Here is a 23,256-nt window from a genome sequence, read left to right on the forward strand (position 1 = left end):
GGGGGGGGGGTTAAGTTCAATCGGTTATTGATTGGAAATGTAAGCTAGAGTTTCCTTGAGGGAGAGGCCAGTACTCGAACAGCCCGACAGATGGCCACTGGTCAGCGGAACCTCAGCACCAATTGGGAAAATGACTTTTCCTTTCCTATCCTGCCAAAATTGTTCGTCTTATTTCTAAGGCATTTCTAAAGGATTACGATATAGCTTTAGGAGTGTTCTGATCTCTGCTTTACTCCAATACCAACCGCAAAGTTATTTCGAGTTTTGAAATGACGGCGGACCGACATCGTTTCGACAACCTTTTTGATTAAGTCAACGTTATCCTCGTTTTCTTAGTATTCCATATAGGTCCCAATATCTCGAGGGATAAATAGACAAACAGATAGACTGTGAAAAGTTTGGCTTTTGGACACAGGTGGAATAGGATAACGAGAAGGAAAAGATAAGGAAAGAAAAGGGCGGCATCATCGCGTAACGAGCAAAATTCATGTCCTCCTCCTCCTCCACCTCCTCTTCCACCCTCGCTCTTGGTTGACCATCAATTCCAACCGCAAAACATCAGCACCGCCGACTCGCGAGACTCCGGCCGGCTCCCTCGCATCCCCCGCGGCCAATCTTTTCAATTTAAAGTCAAGTATTATGGCTTAAATTGCATTATGGTTTCCTTCCCCCACGAGGAGGTAGAGGCCGGAGAGAGGAGCAGCAACGAAGGGCGGCTCCTTGTAAGCAAGACTCAATCACGCCGCTTAACCTCCGACCCCAACGTTAGCAACGCACAAACACACGCACATTACCTATCACGCACACGAGTAAAAGCATGATTTAGCCTCACGTGCCGCTCACATCTTTTCGGAGCAACCGATCGTCCCTCCTTCCTTTTCATATTTTCATCTCTCTCAACTTTCTTTCCACGGTGCAATGAAATTAGCCACCAAAACCTGTCGGAACGCACCCGATACGTGCGAACATTCTATGGGATTTCTCTGTTGTCTCGACGTAACGACTTTACCCTCGGTGTACGTACTATTCTATCCGTAAAGTAACGTATCGTATTAATATCTTTTTCTTTCCTTTTTCAACCCCTTTTTTAAAGATGTTTCTCAGAAAATATATATTATAATATCGATAATAAATTTTCAATTCAATTTAAATCTCACAATCATAGTAGAGGATTAATTGTTTATTTCGGAAAGTTGGACAGGCTAAAGATTTAAAACGTTATTTCGATCTAATTAATCGGGACTTTTTCAGCAATTTGATCTTTTACATATTTATGCATTCTTATATTTTAAAAAATAAACTATATTAAATCGTTATGTTGGAAACACGCAATCAAACAATAAGCACGAATCATTTGGAAAAATATAAAGGATACGAACGAAGAGAGATTCTCGGTTCGTAGAGAAGGAAACCCGGCCACTCACATATTTTTCGCGCGAATGAATGAAGCGACCCGGCCCAAGCCTGACCTTGAACTTGGTCGCCGGGAAGAGAAAAAAATCCGTGCGTTCCCCTCTCGACCTAGAGGCCCTCTCTCTTTCTCCCTCTCCAATTCTATCTTTATTTCTCTTCTTGCTGTAATAACGCGTTCCGTGCTGTCCATAAGGTAGATAGGTATGTAAGAGATACCCATACTTTTTTACTCTTTTTTTTGTTTTATTTTTATTTTTTTATCCTTTCCCTGTATTACGTTATCGGTAAGCCTTTACATGAAACGTACTAGCTAGTGTATTCAGTCTACGGTCACCGGTCATTGATAAGCCTCCAACAGTTCACCATTTTTGAATGTTTTCTGATCGATTTTCATCGTCACGACATCTTACAAATGATACTCAAATAAAATGAAAAGAAAACGAAAGCCTACCGATAAATATACGAGTTGTAAGTTATATTTGAAAAAATATCTCTCATTATTCAACTAATTCATAATTCTTTTGGTTACTCTTAACGAAGGCTATCGCGAATAGACGCGGGATGGAAAATAATTTTATCACCTTAGATTCTCTCCCTCTTTCTCTTTCCTTCTCTTCGGGAGTAATCCTTAAGTAATATATTTCTCAGGGATAATTGCAGCCAACGATTTCGTGCCGCTCGTTCAGATCCCGCAGATAGCGGCTGGCTGGTTGGCTGGTTGGTTGGCTGGTTGGTTGGCTGGTTGCTTGGCTTCAGAATGGAATAGGCGGAATTGCACGTGCAATACGCGCGGTATCTATCGTACCTGGCCAGTATCGCATACTACTTTAAAGTATCTGAGTTTTCACATACATAGATGGTAGATTACACTCGTGTATTGCTCGGTACTACTTAGAGCAATCCTCTCGTGGTAGGAGGTAAAGGCATTTACCAAAGGGAGAAGGACGGATAACATAAGAAAGAAAAAGAGGATGTAATAGAAAGAGAAAATAAGAGAAATATCGAGAAAGAAGGAGAGAATATGACGTGCAAGAGCGAGAACGAGTACTGATAGAGCGTAACTGACTTCTTGGCCGGTGCATATTACCGGGCTGTTAGAGGGCGGAGTCGGCTGATGAGTTAGCAACGTATTGACTTTATAATAATCACGTTAGCCGGTCCACCATGATCCCCCATGCTATTACCCGCGGTTTCGCGCGATTTCACGTACCGGGTGATCGCCCTTCGCGGATACAATTAGCCTTGTTTTTTTCTGATATTTGTAAGTTACTGTTGATCAACAGAAAAATATCTTATCTTTGATAAAATTATTCTAATCGAAATGATATTCATTCAAATACGTTTTACATAAGTTAAATCAATTATTTATATATGCAATATTATGATAATTATTTTCCATGAAAATATGACAATTGAAGTTATTTCCTTGATTTTACTCGTAAAGAAACTTATTCGAAATTTTTGATTTCATATCGTTAATATCGAAAGTTAATAGAAAATTTCTCTCGTAAGATCAATCGTTCGTTCATTTGAGAAAAAAAGCGAACTCTTATAAAGATAATATTTCTCAACGTTAATCAGTAGTTCAATTTACTTTTAATGGGCAATTAGTAGTTTTGAAATAAAATTGTAAGAGAAAGAAAATAAAGATCCTTGAGATGTTTTTAGATAGAACAGGATCCGCCTAGGTAGGTATTCTCTTCTACACCTTTCTCCAAACCTTATTGACAAAAAAAGTCATCTTACATAGGTATCGACAAAAAGGAATAATTCGGATTCGAAAATTCGTAGATTTTATAAGTCTATTGAAAATAAAGGAAAAGTTTATTGAGATAAATCGATAGCGTTAAAAAAGATTCTATAAGATATCGATTCATTCGATTTAATTTTGGGAGATTATTATCTTTTGGAATATATATATCCAAATGAAATATACAAGTGAATTTTGCAACGACCAGTAGAATGGGCAGCGCACGCTGCGGTAACGGTCGGTAGAATCCTGACCTCCAATCTCACCTCAATTTGCCTACACGCCGCCATTTGCGTCAGCGAGACCGGGGTACGGCCTATCTAAAATTATGATCTCAAAAATCGTTCTCGCGTGTGTGCAAGCTCTCGCGTCTCTACTCGGTGTAATCCATTAATTATAGAAAATCGCGCGATATTATAAATTTCATACGTAATGGGTAGGTACACTTTGCGGTGAGTCGCTACGTATCTTTTTTCTTTTCTTTTCTTTTCTCTCTCTCTCTCTCTTTCTAACCCCCCGCCCCACCCGTCGTTTTGTTTTTCTTTTCGTTAGGCACGTACACGCTCGATCGATAATTTAGTCGAATAATTAATTACGATCATACTGAACGATAAATTAATCAAATTCATCAAATTCAAGTTCGTTATCTGTTTCGGTATTATCGAGTTATTTTCTCATGGATAATTTTTACGTTATTGTCGAGAGAATTACTTAGTCGTCTCATTGGAACAGCTCCCCATTAATACGGATCTAACTGATTCTAATATTGTCTCACACTTTTCTGAATAAAAACGAGAAAAAAGAATGTTCATCTTTGTGTTATTTAACTCGGTTATGCGGGCATATATTTAAGCATTATGTCAAATTCATTAAGATTTTATACCGAGGCGTGAAACTGTGTCGTCTCTTATTTGTTAAGTGATTCATTGCTCGAAATGGTGCGATTTATTTGAAGGATCCGCGTTCGTAAGAGCACCTGTCCCGATGACAAATGAAGATCCTAACGGCATCATTCAGGAACGAGATATTCCAAGGTACGACTTTAATATAGCCTAATCGACTGTTCGATTAGTAGATATCTTTATACATCTTCTCGATCTTTACTAATCCTTTACATTTGCGTAAGTTTTACAAACCTTTGCGTGTAATTACCAAAACTGGTTTTCATTTGCTTAATTGTCAAATTAATGTTTTTCATTCGTGAACTCGAAGCAATTATCGCATCAATCATATTATTCTTTAGTATTTCAAATGAATTCATTAGAATTTAAACCAAATTCGATAAGTTCAATTAAGTGTGTAGTAACGATAACGAGAATTTTCATTTATTCAAGATTCTTTTTAAAAAGAATTTCGGAAGGGCATAGATTTGATCTTTTTTTTTCGGTAAAAGAGAAAAAGGATCGATTTGAAACAATTAGATAGAAGGTTGCGAATTGGCAAGAGAACAAGAAAGTCGAGTTAAATCAAGATTTCAATTGCAAGAACGGGTAAGAGATTCTCGTCGGAGATAAGTGATCTCTGTCTGTTTATCGTTCGTTATATTTGGAATAATATTTTGTGAATCGTAAATAATATACGAATTTCTTATTATAAGAGAATTTCATGCAGTCATTTTGACATTATATAACGGTAAGAGGAAAGCCATTTTTTTTTGTAAAATTCGCAATGTAACCTTTAAGGAATACTATTTCTTTTTTTTCTCAAATCGAAATCGTGTCTGTATATCGCGAGCAATCTTGAACATCGAACGAGGTAGTACGCCCTGATCGATTTAGCGCCAAATGTCGCCATGTTTTACACACGGCAATAATGGTCGAAATCTATGTAGCCAATATTTCAAGTCACCCTTTCTCGCCATCCCTCGAACGACATATGAAACTTCTATGTAGTAGTTCAAACACGTAGACTTGGTTATTGGTTCGCATACGGACGATATTCCATAATTCAATTGTACGATAAAATGGAAATATAAATAATACTATGAAGACTAAAATTCTCTTATAACTTGTTAACGAGTAAATATAGTAACAATCTTGGAAACAAAATTCTTAATATTAATAAATAGGTATCGTAGGGAATTTGGGCATTCAAAAGAAATAGAACTTCGTTTTGATAATTTGGACGATTCGTCCCTTTATTGGGACATCTTCAGCAACTTAATCTCTAAAGTTCAGCGTCTTTTTTATTTGAGCAGACATACATTTTTGTAATATTCAAAACACTACACATCTAAACTTCGTTATATTTGAACACATATTCTTAATACTATTGCGAAATGTTAAGAAACATTAAAACCCGATATGATATAAATTATTTCATTAATTACAATATGATGATTAATCGTATGATTTTTGTTGTTACAATATTCGTATTATTATGATTGTTCATTCCAGGGTTGGAGACATCCAATGCAGAAAAGAACAGAGCCGATTTCGCAACACATGTCTCGGTAAAAGCGTCAACGATTCGATAATATTTTAGGGCGTCGTCCACCCTTCCCCTTTTTCTTCAAAAACTGCTGGTGCATGTGTCGGCGGTGGCACAAGAAGAAACATAATGTTATCAAGCTGTCCAGGAGAAGCTACCGTTGTTGAGCAAGGAGGAGATTCCTCGTGGGACTTGGTCCTTGCTTTCGACCACTTCGTTCTTATTGATATACCGAATAAACACGTTTGCCAGTTAGATCGGAGCAACTTTGCGAGGCAAATAATACAGTGCTGAGACTTTATACATATACATATACATACAAGTATACGAGTTAGCTGAAAACTAATGCGAAATTCGACTGCGTTTTGAATTCATGCACATAGATAATATTCTCTTAAACGATATTTCGGAAGGCAAATCGATGTTTAAAATCGCCAATAGGAATCTCATTGAGTCTCTCGTTTCACCCTCATGGCTTTTAAGTTTCGACCCTTATCGACCATCCGAGCGAGACTTTAGCGATCGGTCAGAAATGGTCGGGCAGTAAATAAAGATGGGTAGTTTTTCCCATCAACGTGGCCGAACGTTGAACGTACGAACAAGAGGGAAAGATCTTATATATATATATATGTGTGTGTATATACTAACGTCCGTACTTCTTCTATCTACAAGACGATTTTAGATTCCGCGAGTCAAAGCGATGTTTGACATGGAAATGTTGAGAACTATGCATTAAACATGCCACGCGGAGTGCTCGGAAAGTTTCGATTGGTTAAAAGGAATGGGGATTTTACTCTCATACCATTTCTCGTATCTTCGTATCGTTTCGGCAGACACATACACACATTGTTCTCGTCTCTCGAACAAGTAATATTTATTTAAGCAAATGAAAGGATCCGTTGCAAAGCTATTGCTTTTTCTTTTCGTCCTTGGTTTTCCCTCTAACGTTGACACACACACGCGACACGATACGACGAAGTACATACACGGATATAAAAAAAAAAAAAACTAGGAAGAATCGGTGATTGGCAAGAGGCAAGGAAAAATACCAAGTACTGGAACGGAATGGAACGGAAGTGGGCACCCGCGGAGGGCCAATTTCATCGGTCTACGCCATAAAAGGAACTCCCTCCATTGTCCGGCAAATGACATCAAGCTTATTGCATTATTTAAAGAGTCTTACTCGAGAAGACCGTTTTAAGTTGCCGACCCTCGATCGTCGACTGTGTGCCTGCTTGCTTGCTTGCTTGCTTGCTTGCTTGCCTTGCCTGAGTCGGCTGATGTCCTCAGAAAGCGGCAGAAAATCTCAGAGGGACGGAAACCGAGATTACATTTCGTACGTAATGTTCTTTTCGAAAGACCGCTCAATCGAGAGGAGAGACCATAACGGGTTTAAGATGGTATCTTTAAATCATCATAAGGTATGCCCTTACAATTATCTATTTTGTATTAATAAAATAAATAGAGTAAATATTTCATTCGCGTATTATTATACAAAGTTAGATTTTTGTTGAGGTTATATTTCTTTTGGCGCGCGTTTTGGAAAGTGAAGTTAGATGCGATCGGAAAATCTACACCACGAAGTTGTCGAGATATAATAGTTACGATGCGCGGGAAAATTGAAATTATTTTTGTTTACTTTGGTTTTACATGACTGAAGAAACGCGTTTATCTTTTGTAAACGATAAACATAAAGTATATTAAATGTAAGAGTTTATTTATTATACAAATATTTATATATTTTTCTACTGATAATTTAACTTGCACACAAATAATTATTACAATAGAAAGAAAGATATTTACCAGGTGAGATGGCAAGTTTGGTGTGAAGACTGGTCGGACTTCTGTGATCAGGAGTTGTCACAGGAGCAGCTATGGGCGGTGACAGGTGAGGGTGTATCTGTGCTCCACCACCTGTCGTCGTCGTCGTCGTTGTCGTCGTAGTTGTTGCACAAGCATTCAAAGGAGAAATTCTCTTGAAGGATTGTTCTGTTCTCGACGCGATCTCGTTATCGCCCAGCCAAATTTTACCTAAAAATGCGAAGGAAAGTTAAGGACAATTTTAATTATTATGTTATTTCGAATATTGAAATTATTAATAAATATGTTTAGCAGGGAAATTGGACATTAAAAAGAACTAGAACTTAATTTTGATTAATTCAATTCAATAAATAAAAGTTCTGATTAATTAAATTCAATAAATTAATCAAAACTAAGTTCTAGTTCTTTTTAATGTCCAATTTCTCTACGATACTTATTTATTAATAATTTTATTTTTTTGGACGAGAGAAATAAATAATTGAATTGAAATTATTTCTAAATTAATCGCGTGATATTAATTGGAATGCCTAAAACAAATTTCGAAATAATCCATATTCCATGAAAAAGTCCAACGAGTTAAGAATACGGCATTTAATGGGTGGATGGGTGGGGTAGGGGGGCGAGGGGAAACGTATACTAACGTATCTCCGGCAATATCGTTGGAGAGATCAAATTGCAAAAGAGGTTCTCAAGATAAACTATGTACCGTACGTTGGTATTAAATATAACTCACACGTTTCTTACTTGTGTGTGATTGTGTGCGTATAAAATGGCTTCTCTCCCTCCAATGGGTTCGCGTAATTAGCGACCCTCTGCATCCCCTATTCCTCGCTAGTTTTCCTAGCTTTCCCTCGTTTCCCTTAATTTCTGGGAACAATGCCCGTGCCTGGATGTTGTTCCAGGCTGCAGTGTCTAATTACACGAAGGGTAACGCGCTCTTTCTTTTATTTTTCTGGAATCTGAGGGGGGGGGACGAGACGATATAATACTATACAATACGTACCAAACAAATATCCTGAATTTCCCAATTTGTAGAATAAATAGTGACAACGGAAAAAGAGTCAATGTTAAATCTTAAACTCGTATCAAATATTATGTCGAATGATTTTCATGTTAAATATAGCCAACAAACTGGATTAATAATAGAAAAAGAAAAATTTAATAAAATATAGAAAGGAAACTTTTAGCACATTCTGTACGAGATTTATTAGACTTATTGGAACATGTAAATACTATATCTCCCTTGCATGCGTGAGATGTGAGTCAGACTCTGTATTAGAGTTCCTTGATGAATGATTTAGTCAGCATGAGAGACTTAGTGTTCTTATTCTCTATCGTATCTTTCTTCTCACACCCTCTTATTCTCCCTCTGAGTTTCTTCGTCTATCCACTTCTTAACGAGGGCGGAAGAGAACAAAATAGGCAACGGCAAGTGGTGGTAGATGGATTGAAAGCGGAAGGGTAAGGGGGGAGGAAACAAGAGAATAAGAAAATCGAAGGGCTAGGAAGAGAGGCAAAGTAAAAGGGAAATAAAGAGAGAGGGTATTGACCATAGTCCGAGATGGTGGTGGTGACGGTGATGGTGGTGGTGGTAGAAGCGTGCTCGTGCGTTCGAGTCGATGGTAAAAGAAGTCTTTGTGCAAAGAAAAGAGAAAAACGGGGATGGAGGGAGGTATATGAAGAAGAGAAATAGAAAAAAGAATGATAGTGGGGTTGAAGAAAGTGTAGCTGGCGCTAACTAAGGGCGTCGGCTAATCAATATCATCAGATAATGGCCGCTGACCTCCGTTTATCCGGCTGGACCTTCCATTGTCCTATACTTTGATATTACGAACGACTCGCGTAGTATCTATCGGTCAGATAATTATTTTCGAAACAATAACTTTTTCAACTTTGAATAATTTAATAATAAGGTAGAGAGAGAGAGAGAGAGAGAAAAAAGGGATAAGAATTAGCAGGTAAGAAATGTTGAGGGTGGTTTGTTCGCGATAAGAATAGATTGAATAAACGAGGAAAATACTCGAGCGTATTTTTTGAACGTCAAACTTATTCGTTTAGACGTCTTTTTCGAATTTCCAATGGAATATTAAAACTGGTCTTGGTTCCGGGCTCGAGGAGGGTCGAAAACTCGCGGTATGTCTCGGGGCTACGATCACAAGCAAACTCCCTGACGTGGAACTACTGTGGTACCTTTAATCTCCGGGTATGTTTGCATGTTCCTATTCTCCTCTCCCTTTTTTTTCTTTCTTTTTTTTCTTTCTTTTTTTTCCCTCAAACATTTCATCGAACATAACGACGTGCGCGAGTGTGCATCTATTTGCATGCTGTAAAAGAAAAAAAAGAAAAGAAACTGTGAAAATGAGTTTACGTAGATACGATTAATAGAAGAAGAAACGTAAATGGGAAAAACGTGGAAAGGGTGGTATTACTGTCAGGAACGTAGGTGGACATTGGCCAGGACGAATAAGTAATGTAGAGGTCTATTATGCTGAAACGGTGAAGGGTCTGAAGTCGTGGGTCAGCCAATCCCCCGGAGGGCCGTTAAAGTGAAATACTTCTGAATGCGAGGTGGCTGCCATTCCCTCTTTTTTTTTTTTCTTTTTTTTTTCTCTTTTGCCCTTTCGTCTATAGCTGGGCAAAGAGAAGGTCCTGATCGTGTAGGTAAATCGTTGTTATCTGGACAGTGATAAACCCTTGAATAGAGTTCGCGCCAGTTTCAACGAATGAAAGACGACGACGAGGGGTTGCATCCGAAGGGAGTGTGGGGAAGGGGAAGCTCGAGAAAGAGGGAAATGTTCGAATTGATGGGTCTGTTTATGCGAACTGCTTGCTGGTATCGTATACCTATTGACCAATCGGGTATAGGGTAACGAACAACAACCAAGCCTTTGGAACTTTGTTTCTACGGGAAGATGAGCTCGAATCTTCTCTTTGCGGTTTTTCCTTCTTTTTCTTCTTCTTCATCGAGGATGCGGCATCTAAGATGCGGTATCCTTGATGGATACACGAAGCAAACTTCTCTCATTCCTTCACTTATTTATTTATTTCTTTATTTCTTTTCGATACGCATCATTGAATTGTTTCCAGAGTCTTTGCGGCTAAAAATATTTCGATCGATCATTGACGACTATAACCTAATCGATGAACGATCGAAGTTAAGTGAATAACTTTTCATATATATTTCTTTTCTTTCCCCCCCCCCTCCTCCCCCATTGATATATTTATATATGTGTTCATGATTTTATTTTGTCTTATTTCTTAATAACATTGAGAGAATATTATCGAAGTTTTAAAAGCATCATCGAAGGATTGACTCGAGAAGCAATCTGTTTTTGCTTTTCTCCGTACGGTCCTCGAAAGAATTGAAAATTCCTCCTCGTCCAAGGGTTGAAGAGGTCTTCGGGGGAGTGCGCTAGACCGAACGAAGAGGAAAAAAGCGAACGTGGATGTGGATAAAGCAGCGTTCGATATAAGATTAATAGTAGAACTTGGCGAACGACTACTAGGTACCCCGACAAGGGCGGGCGGCTATGGGGTGATGGTGATTCCTCTTTGAAGCTGGAACCGTAAGCAGTGGCCAAATTGAATCCTGTTTAGGACAGGAAAGGAACCGAAGGACGGACCGAGCCCTTTTTCTACAATAAATTCATTCTTTTCTACCTTTTCGATTTAAAACGCGACTCTTTAGCGAAATACATTAGTAGAGGATTGTTAGAATAAAATATTTATTATTAAGTTGGGGGGTAAGTATGAAATGTGTCGGATTTTATAAGTGAATATATATCAAATTTTGTATATTTTTTTATAGTTTTTCAAAGCAACGATGCACTTTTCGATCGTTAACAGTATTCTCCCCAAACGTCTGATTTATATTGCGTGCAAATTTTGCAGCATTATTACCAAATTTATCCTCATATATAAAAATGACACGAATATCGATTGAATTCATAACCTCATAAAATTAAAATATTGAACACTTTTGAGAAAATCTGTTTTGTTGAAATGTGACTAAGGCAATGGACAATACGATCATAAACAAAATTATGCAAGAAACAAAAAAATAACGAAAACAGAGGGAAAAAAACGTTCACATGTAAAGAAAATTCGACATTTCATACGCACCAATCTAATAATATCATTTTAATGATTTTCCGTTGAAATCTTTTTCAAATAAAACAAACAATAAGATTAAAATGACAAAAGTTCTTCGTATTATTTATCTAACCGTCGATAACGTCCCAATTTGGTTATCGTATTTTATTATCAAAGTGACCCAATGTATTAAATTTCCGAGATTAATTTGGGCACCACGTGTCGACAGGTGTGAGATTCCAATCGACGTACGGGTTTTTCGTAGAGAAAAACTGTCGTTGATAAGAAAATCTCTACTTATATCTCGCGCACGCTTCTCCTCGTTGCACGTGTACTCAATATACATATGTAAGTAGATACTCGATGGAGAGCAGGTGTGAACGACCTTTAATCAGCAAACTCTCGTTTTCTTTTACGTTATCGCGCGAGAAAAGTTCCACAGATATAATAAACCTAATCGTGCCTAAGTTTCTCTCGATTCTATTTTACTATATGCCATTTTTCGTCATTTCAATATTACTCCTTAGAATTCATATGATAATTCTTATCTGATATCAATTCGAATAATATTTTCCAACTATCACTTTAATATCAATTAAAAAAACGTACGGCCGTGATCTAATAACGGAAAATTTATAACCGTAATAAATAACTCTTTTATCTGTTAGAAAAAAGAAAGATCGATATCTTTGTAAAAATAAAAAACATATATATATATATATATACAATTATCGTATATATTATTTGTGCAATAAGATAATGTTAGTAATATTATACTTGTTTAGTGTTCATTTAAGAAACTTTGAAAAAATATATATTATATAAATAAATATCGTAGGGAAATTGGACATTAAAAAGAACTAGAACTTAGTTTTGATAGTCCCTTTATTGGGACTTTTTAAGCAACTTAATCTTTAAATTTCAGCGTCTTTTTCATTTGAGCGCAGACATACATTTTTGTAATATTTGAAAAACTATATTATATATTAACTATATTATATATTAGCCAATATCCAAAGTTTTGTTTCCGAAATAAAAAAGACATGTACAATATAACTCGCTATATATCGTAGATATTCTATATAAAGTGGATAGACCGAATTCCATCTGATCTAAACGTTTACGAAATAAAGACAAAGGATAGGGATAGATCTAAGGGACGAATAAACGAACGAACGAACGAACGAACGAACGAACGAACGAACGGTTGCCTTATTTCTTGTCAGAGCGGCCACCGATCAATAGACCCACCCATCCGTTCTTTTCAACTCTGCCTGAAAATGATGTTGTAGGTTGTTGTATCGTCTCGAAGAAACGTATCAGCATCGTATTATACGAGATAGAAACGTCATCGAAACTTACGAATATAATATGAATTATTCTTGAAACGAGAGACGAGTTTGCAGGTGATCATCAAATTCGAAAATATCGGGGCAACATTCGACCAAATTCTACTCGTCGTTTCGCCATTATGATAATACTAATTGTTACCTTAAAATATACTAGCCGATAAAACACGTGAATAATAAAAAAACCTTTCGTTCGTTGGGGCTGATCGAAAGAATTGTAGAGGGAGAGCAAGGGTTGGACGCGCAAGCGCGAATCCGCCCTTCGCATGGCTCTTACGAGAAAACATCCCTCGACAGGAATCCGTTTCGTCGACACCTAACCAATCTGCATGCGACTACAGGCTTGTCGACGCCATTTTGAATATTCTTTAAAAACCATAGGCTTCCTTCTAACTAACACGTTTTTATTTTTCTAACCCTCTTCTTATCGACGATATTTCTCGTCGCCCCAAGACCGCAATTTTAGATTTTCCAGTAGAAATCATGAATCGACAGTAATTTAAAAAGGGTGGATAGTCTGATGAAGAGTGGGGGGAAGGGAGGGGAGAAGTACGACGGCAACCGATTTTAAAATCACAATGGTAGACACACTTTTACCCATCCGTCGTCGTCGCCCCAACAAACTTCAACGCCGGCTGCCGTTCGTTTGGGCGAGCATCTGCGTTTGTCCCTTACCTTCTAAACTCTAAACTCTCCTTCTTCGGCACACGCGTTTACCTACCTTTCGAGGAAAGAGAGGGACAAAGGGGAAGGGAAAGGGGAAGGGAAAGGGAAAGGGAAAGGGAAAACGCATGGCACGAACCGAGCACGCGTTCGTCCTGGCACACAATTGTAGCATCGAAAAAATCTACCGAACTTGGAACGCGACGTAACCCCTGCCAACACATCCTTCCTTTTCGATCAAGATCGAAAGAGAGAGAGAGAGAGAGAGGGAGAGAGAGGAAACACCCCTTCCTCAAACATTAAACATTTTTTTACCCTCTTTCTCCTTCTCCTATCCTCCCGCTTCGTACGCTTTCCACCGGCTGCACTTTTACGACAGTACACGACTTTACACCGAAAAAGGGACCACAATGGGTTTTCTCTCTCTCTCTCTCACTTTCAATCTTTTAATTCTCTACCGTTACGCAATTTTCAGTCGTTTTTTTTTTCTTTTGGTGTGACAAACGCATGGTAAAATTATCATCAACCGTTAAACGTTTATCAATGATTTAAAAAATGCTTATACTATTCGAGAAGAATAATTCATGTAGCATTATCGTAAAAAATGCAAGATCCGTACTTTTAGAAAATCATCGTCGTTTATCGCGAAAGTTAATTGGAAGAAGGGAAGCAAGAAATAAAGAAAGATAGTTGAGTATATCTTAAAATATAAATAAGACATATAGCGAATACGATGGTGCATTGAAAAGGTTAAAAAGAGATAAAAGAGTAGCGTGATTAACTATGGTAATTTCTCGAACGCGTTGCTCCGTCTCGTTCGTTGGTTCTCGCGTGTTTGAACGTTGATTCGTGGTTATGCGTCCGTTCGTAATATCGTATGCAAATAAACGCAGGATGCGCGTGAGAAACAACGATAGAAAACGTTGAAATTATTAAGTTGTCAGTTTCAACTTTCCGAGCGTTAACTTCGAACAGCCAGCCAGCCAGCTGGCCTTTTGCGGAAAATCGGTTACACTGTTTTACTTTTTTCCAACGTACTGATTTTACTTCTTTTTTTCTTTTTTTTTTTATTCACGTATCTTTGATTTACTCGTTTGATAAACCAACGCCATAAAGATCAACTTCCTTTCATTATCATATTATCAAACAATTGTAATGATAAATTTTCATTTGATTTTTTCTGTTCTTTTCGTTGAACGTCACGATAATTTTTTTCTATTTGATTTTATTTAATTTTTATATATATATATAATGTATTAATTCTTCGCCTATACATCATTGAGATAATTCGACACGTTTATTTATTTACATATGAAATTATGGTTTGCATTTGTCGATAGTTAACACGAGGTTGTTTTCGACGAACGCGATTAAGCTATGAAGACACGAAGAAAAAGGGATAGACGAATTAAAACGGACGTTACTTACGCGTGTAAAGTTTCTGCGTGCGAACTCACGCAAGAGTTCTTTTACGGTTCGCAATAAATAAGAGATGCACGGCTGGACTCCGACGTGGCAGAAAATCATTTCCTATTTTTTGCGCTTACTCTTATACCACCGGCTTTTTCGTAATCATGTCGGTGGAATACGTTTCGCTAACTGAATATATACTTACACACACACATACATATATTTTTTGAACGAACAAGTCAATGAATGAGTCAGTGAGAAAGTATTTATTTAATAACAATCATCGAATATTTGTCTCATTTTGTTAATATGAAATCGATCGTTTATACGATAGATAGATGGATAGAAAAAAAAAACAAATCTAATTTCTATCGAGAAAAGTTAGAATGTTTTTTCTTCGATAGTACACTTTGATTAGTAGGCGTTGATCGAACGATTAGTTGCGGATTGTTAGCAGATTGTTAGCAGATAACGTATAAACGATTAACAAAGATCGTGATTGTAATTCACGACGACAGGATCGAATTTATGTTACGAATAACTTCATAGTAAAGATTCAATATAATCTTATTCGTGCATCTTATATGCGTGTCTCGTGCTTTAACGTAACGTCAATTTTTTTGTTCTCGAATAGAACTTAATATACGATACTTATGACAGTTTGTTGTAAAAAAAAGGGAAAATAGTTATTCCTTTATAAATCGACGAGCGAATATAATCGGCTGCCATTTTGGTGTTCGCGACTGTTAGAAAATGCCTGCTCTCGGTACTCTTTGATATCCTGCAAAACGTTAAACGAGTGGACTGGCAGGTATCGAAAGTGGTAAAAGAAGATGAAGAAGAAGAAGAAGAATAAGAAGAAGGTGAAGAAGAAGGAGGAAGAAGAAGAAGATGAAGAAAACATGATCGAAAAGAAAGAAGAATAGTATAGTAGAAGGAGAGGAAAAATGCTCTCTTGGTAAAGTAAAAAAAAAAAAATGAAAATAAAAGAGATCCTTAAAGTAAACTGGCAGTCTCGCGCATACACACACGGTTGTACTGGCTTTCAACAGTAGATCTGGAGGGGTGAATTCGCCTTGCGATAAGCCGATTGGCTGTTCGTCCCGCCAATGCAACTGCGCTCTCGGATGCACCGACTGCTTTAACTCGCATACGAGTAAGAGTGAGAGAGTGAGAGAGAACGGATCGCGACGCATCCAAAGTGCATGCGTAATGCGTGGAAATGTGTGCGTGGTTACTATGCGTTTGTTTGTGTGTTCCCCACGTCGGGGACTTTTGCTGAGAGATCGGCAGAAAAACTGGTAGCTAACTTGTATTCCCATTGCAGGCMCCCMCCCCGCCCCTCTCCCCCAACTCGATCAGACTCGACTCGATCGTCCTGTTGCACTTTTGCAAGGACACTGGAGGAAGTCAAAGTGGTGGTGATGGTGGTAATGGTTATGGTGGGGGTGATGCTGCTTTTGTGCACAACGATCCACCAGATTTTTCTCATGGATGATAACAAAATAAAATAGAGATATAGATGATCTTTTTCGAATGTCCTTACTTTTATTGTCGTCCTTGCAATCAGATAATTAAATCTTAATATCTCTTAACAATAATCATTTCTAAAAAGTTAGATTATTGAAACGGATAATATTCGCTAGAAATTTACTGTTCGTTATTAAAGTACGATAAAGAGGATCGTTTAAAAATTCAAAAAGATCTAGAAACGTATCGGCATTTACAATAGTCGGACGATAAACATTGCGCGATCGTGTATGCTTTAGAAACGAGAGAAGTGATAGCGGTTAAGCCGAAGGCGCACCTCGCTTTTACATGTTTTAACAGTCAATAAGATTATCACTTAGTAATACCGAATAAATCAAACATTGAGCCGCGAGTAAACTTTCGAGTATCGATAACCTCGATGAACGAGGGAGGGACTGAACTGGACTCGCGTATCCACGAACCGGATTTATTTTTTTTTCTTTTTTATATTTTTCTACACACTTACATTCTACACATTAGATATTTCACGATGTAATAATCTTTGAAAATAATCTATTCAAAATCAATGTTCTAATCAACAATTCCGAATTTAGCAATATCAGCAAGATCAGTTCAAAGGTTCGTGCGTATTAGTAACATGTGTGTCTATTTTGATACCAATTTTCTTAAAAATCTTGTAAAGTTAAAATCACATTTAACAGTGTATCAAATCGCAGAAAAGATGTATTCATCTAATGGGACAGTTTTTCGCCATTTAAAGGTGATTAGAAAAGCTTGGAAAGTGGGTACACCACACGAAATAAATACGCACGAACTTTTGGGGACTGACTTGATATAATTTAGTTCTGATTCATACAAATTGATTCGATTCTTACAATTAGAGAAAAGTCTTTGGTGTTTTTATAGGTCACGGATCGATTACCCTGTCTGTGTATACCACCGCGTGTTAACGATCTCGATTGAGATTCGTCCGATATTAGCTCTGACATTTTCTTCGTGCATTCGAAACAATACCGTATAATATTATATCACAGTTGAGATCATTTCTCTTGTACATATCGTTTCTAATCCACTAGATCTCTTAATAACTTTATCGATTTGACCGATCATCGGTCACGATCCGTCGATCTCGAATCTCGAATTTCAATCGAATCGCCAATTCCACCGCAAACTTTTATCCCATTCGCTTGTGCTTACCGATATCGATCAATTTTCGAAAGTGGCCCCATTGTACCTGCCCTATACGATAGTTTTTTTTCTTTTCTTTATTTTTTTTTTCTTCTTCTTCTTTATTCTTTTGTCACCGGCCCGATTTCAGATGAGTATCGTACAATTTTTTGTCATTTTTCCTTTGCCACCGTACATTATTCTTCACGTATAATTCCATGGCGAATACGATTAATATCGAAGGATAAATTCGGATAGGCGGTTTTTTCGTCGCTGTGGGTACTTGAAAAAAGGAAAATGGAATAATAACGGAATGAGAAAAAAGTATTGAAACAAAGTAAAGACAACAAAATAATTCTTAATGGCTTATGCAGAGAATGCAGAAAAAGTTCGTTGAATGTTTAATAGTCTTGACATTTCCTGTGAACGATCTGTTCTTTTTCTCTCTTTAACAAAATACAAAAAATCTCAAATACGCGCATCCGTGACCCCCTTTCAGTTTGGTTGCCGGGACGTACCCCCTGGCTGTTCGAAAATATGTAAAAAGTGTGTGAAAAAGCGTTATTTTGGGGTGAAATCCGATGCTGTGTACGCGTTTCTTTTTCCCGAGAACCAACCCCCTTTTATAAAAAGAAGAAAAAGAAAGAAGTAAAAAGCAGCGAGATGACGGGAGGCAGGTAAATTTTTTCGTGATTTTCGGAAGATCATCGGTACATGCTTAAACGCACACATATGTGTGTGTTACGTATTCGTAAGGGTCACGAATGAAAGGGGGGGTCACGAAGATGATGCATATCCTGCATATTCACAGGATTTTCAGTAAAACGTTGGGAACCATACGAGGAATATTGGTAAATCTAAAAAGAGGAAGCCTTTCAAGTCTTAACATTTACGGGGAAGGGGGGGAGAAGAGGTAGCGAAGTTAAAGAGGGTTTGAAACGGGTAAAACCGTCTGTTTTTTCGAAACGAGTACGGCAATCCTATAGAATTCCTTTAGAATTCAAGATTTCTGGGTCATGGGAAGATACCTTATACCAAAGCACGTTGGAAACTGATTTTTTTTTATTCCTTTCTTCTATTTCGTCGTCGTTTTTTCGTATCGATTAATGTCTATCTAAAAAATACCGATTTTTTCGGATAAATTTTACCCTCGAAATCATCGTTGCGCAGGAACGTTACAAAAATTACATAAAATAGATAAAAATATTATAATCGGAACGTTATCATTTTTAATTCTATTTAATAGATAGATTATTTTCTTTAAACACATGCGCAACTTTCGTTTTTACGTTTCTGCCAAGTTATAACTAAGTCGAAATTGTTTAATATTCGAAATATATTAATAAACATGAACACTTTCAAATTAAACTCATTAAAAATATTTAATTAAGACATATTAATATATTTATTTAAAAATGTTTATCATACTAAAAACAAAGTATATCAATAGTTTTGAAGGAAAAATTTAATAAGCCTAACGGTATATTAATTTTAAGGGACACTCTCTGTATTAATGAGAAAAATGTGATAGAGAAAGAGAAAGAGAAAGAGAAAGAGAAAGAAAGGGAAAGAAAAAGAAAATGAAATTCGAGAACGGAGAAATGAGAAAGACGGGTGCATTGAAAATGCAACCGCTCGTTTCCCTCATATATTGAATTGTCATAAAACATTCGCATGCATCAGAACGGTCTCATTGTCCTGTCATTCACTCGTCATCCCCCGCTTTTTTCCTTCGTACATGGTTGCGCGTGATAGCTCGCATACACGCACAAAATAAACCACCCCTAATTCACGTCTTCCTTCGTTCACGATGAAGGAATCGTCCTAAGCCAGGATCAACAATCCAAGACATTCTTTCCACTTGGTTTTTTTCCTTCTGTAACTTCTTATTTCTTATTTTATTCGTCTTATTCAACACTGTTACGTTTAACGTCGTACCCAGATTAGAATAGAGGATTTGAAATCTAGATTCGTAATAGTTTCCACTTGGGAAATGCTTTCACGTTACATCGTCGGATCAGATTTCATAAAAAAAAGAAAGAAAAAAAAGAGATACCGAAAAAAAATGGGACCACATTTTATTGTACTTTTATTTATTACTGTTTTTCACTTCCAGAGAAAATTATATAATTATTATATTTACATTTTTTTTTTTATATATTTTTCTCGTTCATAAAAGAAGATAGATGTATATTGATTTTGACAAGGATGATCAAATGTATAGAACAAAATTTTTATCGCGAAACAAGAAAACGGTTAAATTGAGAAAACACGTGCACACGAAATGTGACTTTTCAAAATTCAGTTAGGGTGCATTCGAGATGAACAATGAAACGCAGATGAAGCTGGTCCCATCATTACCGATCTCGTACGGAATTGACTAACACTGTTTGAGACTCGACGGGAAACGATTAATGTATTTTACGACTAGTAAACAAAATAAGTAGAAAAGTTAAACGATTTCAAACGTTTTTTTAGTAAATTAGTTTACACTCGAAATAAATGATAGTCGTACAATTCCGTTCTATTCTTTCCACTTCCGTTCACTTGAAAAAAAAAAAGTGGAAGGGCAGCCGGAAGAAGTGCGTCTCAAGTGCGTGAGGGGTGGGTACGGTGGTACTATTGGCGAAATCAATTTCCAGCCAATTTGTAGAGTCTCCTTTGAGCGCGTTCGTCTTCTTGGTGGCGCCTTAAAAGTGCGTAAATAAATAGATTCGGACACGAGTCGAAGCCGAGGGCGACAGAGAGGGCGAGGGCGAGGGCTAGGCCGAGGGTAAGACGAAGGAAACGTGTTGAGGAGGAAGAACGAGGGGGGGGGGGAGAAAGAAAAAGAAATAGAAAATCGTAGGAACGAGACAATAAGCCCAGAGGGTTCTCTACGAGAACTCAAAGAGTGCCCATGCTGCGACACTCGTCCGATAATCTAATAAAGGGGTTGTCTATACTTTTCTGCAACCCCCCCCCACACCTTGCAATCTTCCTCTATCTTCTTTTTCTGAATTCTTCTTGTCTATCTTTTTCTCTTCTTTCTAAAAGCGTGCTCATTTTTCCATCTTCCTCGGTTTTGTAGACGATTCGAAGGTAAATATTACCCCAAAAGATTTCAGTGGGTGACAGCAAATGGGCAATTTTTCGGAACTATATTATTGAATAAGAAAGGACTCAATATTTTTAACGAAATAAGCTTCAGAAAAAAGTTTTTTCAAAGATTAACCAATAAAATACGATCACAATCATATACAATTGATGAAATATTTTTAAACATAAATATAAGTGTATGAATAAAAATGATAGGAAAGTCGAAAAAAAGAATTGTATTTCCTAAAGTTGAAAAGTTTGCAGCCAAGTTGCATTCTCGTCTAGTAACACCTGACGCCTTTGTTGAGAATGTCTGTTTTAGAAGCTGATCTTAAATGGTCATTGACATCATCTAAAACGTGTTGCACGAAATAAGCCCTTGTCCGTTTAGTTCCTGGTGTGCTTGCCAGTAAATGACGTTACAACACCCTTTATCGTCTTATTTCGAAGGACACTGAGTTTGGTCGCAAGGAGTAATTGAATTGGCCCGTCTGCGACCAAACAAATATAACGAACATTGCCCTTCATATTTCCTACATATCATTTATTTATTTGTTCAACGTGATATTATATATAACGATACTTTTTCCCATTTGTTTTCTTTATTTTCTATTAATATGAATAAATATTAATTATTATATTGAGATAATGATTTTTGAAGTTATATTTATTTTGGTGCGTTTTGGAAAGTGAAGTTTAATGCGACCGAAAAATCAACACCACGAAGTTGTCGAGATATTTAGAATGCGCGGGAAAATTGAAGTTATTTTTGAGGTTATGTTCGTTTTGATACGCTAAAGAAGTATAATTTCTTACGTACGTACATACGTACACACAAGAGATTTTTCTTTTTAGTATAATAGTATTACTTTCACAAATATAATAATATTTAAATTTATTTAAAATAGACAATTTTGCGAAATGAGGGGAAGGTTTTATAAAATGTTCAAGAAAAGAAGAAGAAAAGAATTTTGTTAGATGATGATAGCTTTGAAAAGTTGCCTAGGGCACACACATAGACATCGTTCGTTCCCGGGAAACCTTTTATCGATCAGCTAGCTACGTTCTTCGGGTATTCCACAATGTAAAGGGAAAATTTCCGTGTATTCGTGCCGACTACTTTTTCAGGATTATTCGATGAGTTCGCTTCGCGGATAACAGCTCGGATGGAAAATAACGTGAACTTTTGCTTCTGGCAGGTCCTTCGAGAGAAGCTACGCTATACACGAAACGTGAACAATCTCCCTTTCTTTTTTTTATGCTTTCTTACCTATTTTAACCTTCGTTTTCCCTCTTTTCTTTCTCCCCTCTCTTCATTCTATCCTTCTCGTCGTTCATTTCCGTTAGGATTTTCTGTATCTTTCAAACTACTGGCATCGATGGATCCTTGGAAAATCATAAACTATCAAAAATTTTATTCCATTTTCTTTGGTCTTTTCCTAAAATATAACGAAAATAAATATCCACTTTTAGTCTCCTCCATCGGAAAAATTAAAATTATTAAACTAATAGAAATTGTTCATTCGTCGTAATAAGAAAATTTTGTTAAACAAAATATTTGTTCTTTTTCGGCATGATCGATACACGAAGTTTGAGTATAGATCTGTAGGGCAGAAATAAACGAGCGGAAGTTTGCAAGGCGTTCCCCGTTTCTCGGGCCGTGTGATAAAATAACTAGAATAAACAGTAGACGAGGCGGGTCCTAGGAAGAGGGGGTGGAAAAGGAAAGAGGGTGGTAGGAAGGAACGAAAGTCAGAGGACGTTGTAGTAAAGGATGTCACGTGCCACATTTTCTTCCTTCATTTTCTCTCTCTCTCTTTCTCTCTTTCCCTTTTCATTTCCTTTTTTTCTTTCTTTAGCCCTGCCAAGCGGAAAAGCAAGTTTGGCAGGAGTAAACAACAAGCATTTCGGAATTCGGCGACTGACGAAGAACGCTCGTTTGTTTAGTCCTTCGTCTTTTGTTTCTTCTTGTTCATCATTGGTCGAAACGTTTCATTTGGTCACTGATCGCGAAACACAGCATCGTCGTTTGTTTTTTCGTTCGTTGGCGTCGTATCGTTTTCGAAATGAATGTTTCCCGTGCACGGAGTTACGAGGACGAAACGTAGGACGATAAATAGATCGTCCTATCGTGCGTCATTCCGATGGATCACGAAATCATCTGAGCCGATAAAGAACGAACCGCCCACTTAAATCGCCAACCGTGGTCATGCCAATTGTTGTTCGACATGAAAAGTAATTACACCTACGAGTCGTATAAAACAACATGCCACACCTAAAAGATGCATCAATACTTTTGACAACATTTTCTTAACATTTCTTTATATTTTCTTTCCAATACGAGAAAAGAAAACATATTCCAAATCGATCCTTTAAATATAATATATTCTCGTAAAATGAAATTTCATTTTCTGTTCGCAATAATATTCATGAAACACAAGAGAACTTAAATATATGGAATATTAGTAATGTTGACCGATACTGTCGGAAAAGTAATAGATCGTAGGACAATAACTTGGATGGTACATTATGAAATGTCATTTATACGAGATCAGGAAAGGTAAGGTGAGGTAGGACACGGAAAATACATTT

General features: G+C 37.1%; 1 protein-coding gene across 2 annotated transcripts in view; it reads right to left on the reverse strand.

The window, feature by feature from the left end:
• The window catches only part of LOC106790539 (POU domain, class 2, transcription factor 1-like), a 92,221-nt gene that overhangs the window by 36,218 nt on the left and 32,747 nt on the right, over window positions 1-23,256 (reverse strand). For both annotated transcript variants that reach the window (XM_014755517.1, XM_014755516.1), the window contains one exon: window positions 7,397-7,624. In XM_014755517.1, the coding sequence (XP_014611003.1) occupies window positions 7,397-7,624 (228 nt within the window). The remainder of the gene's footprint in view (window positions 1-7,396; window positions 7,625-23,256) is intronic.

This window comes from Polistes canadensis, unplaced genomic scaffold (assembly GCF_001313835.1).
Source record: "Polistes canadensis isolate GaletaPanama2010 unplaced genomic scaffold, ASM131383v1 scaffold_244, whole genome shotgun sequence".
Lineage (NCBI taxonomy): Eukaryota > Metazoa > Arthropoda > Insecta > Hymenoptera > Vespidae > Polistes > Polistes canadensis.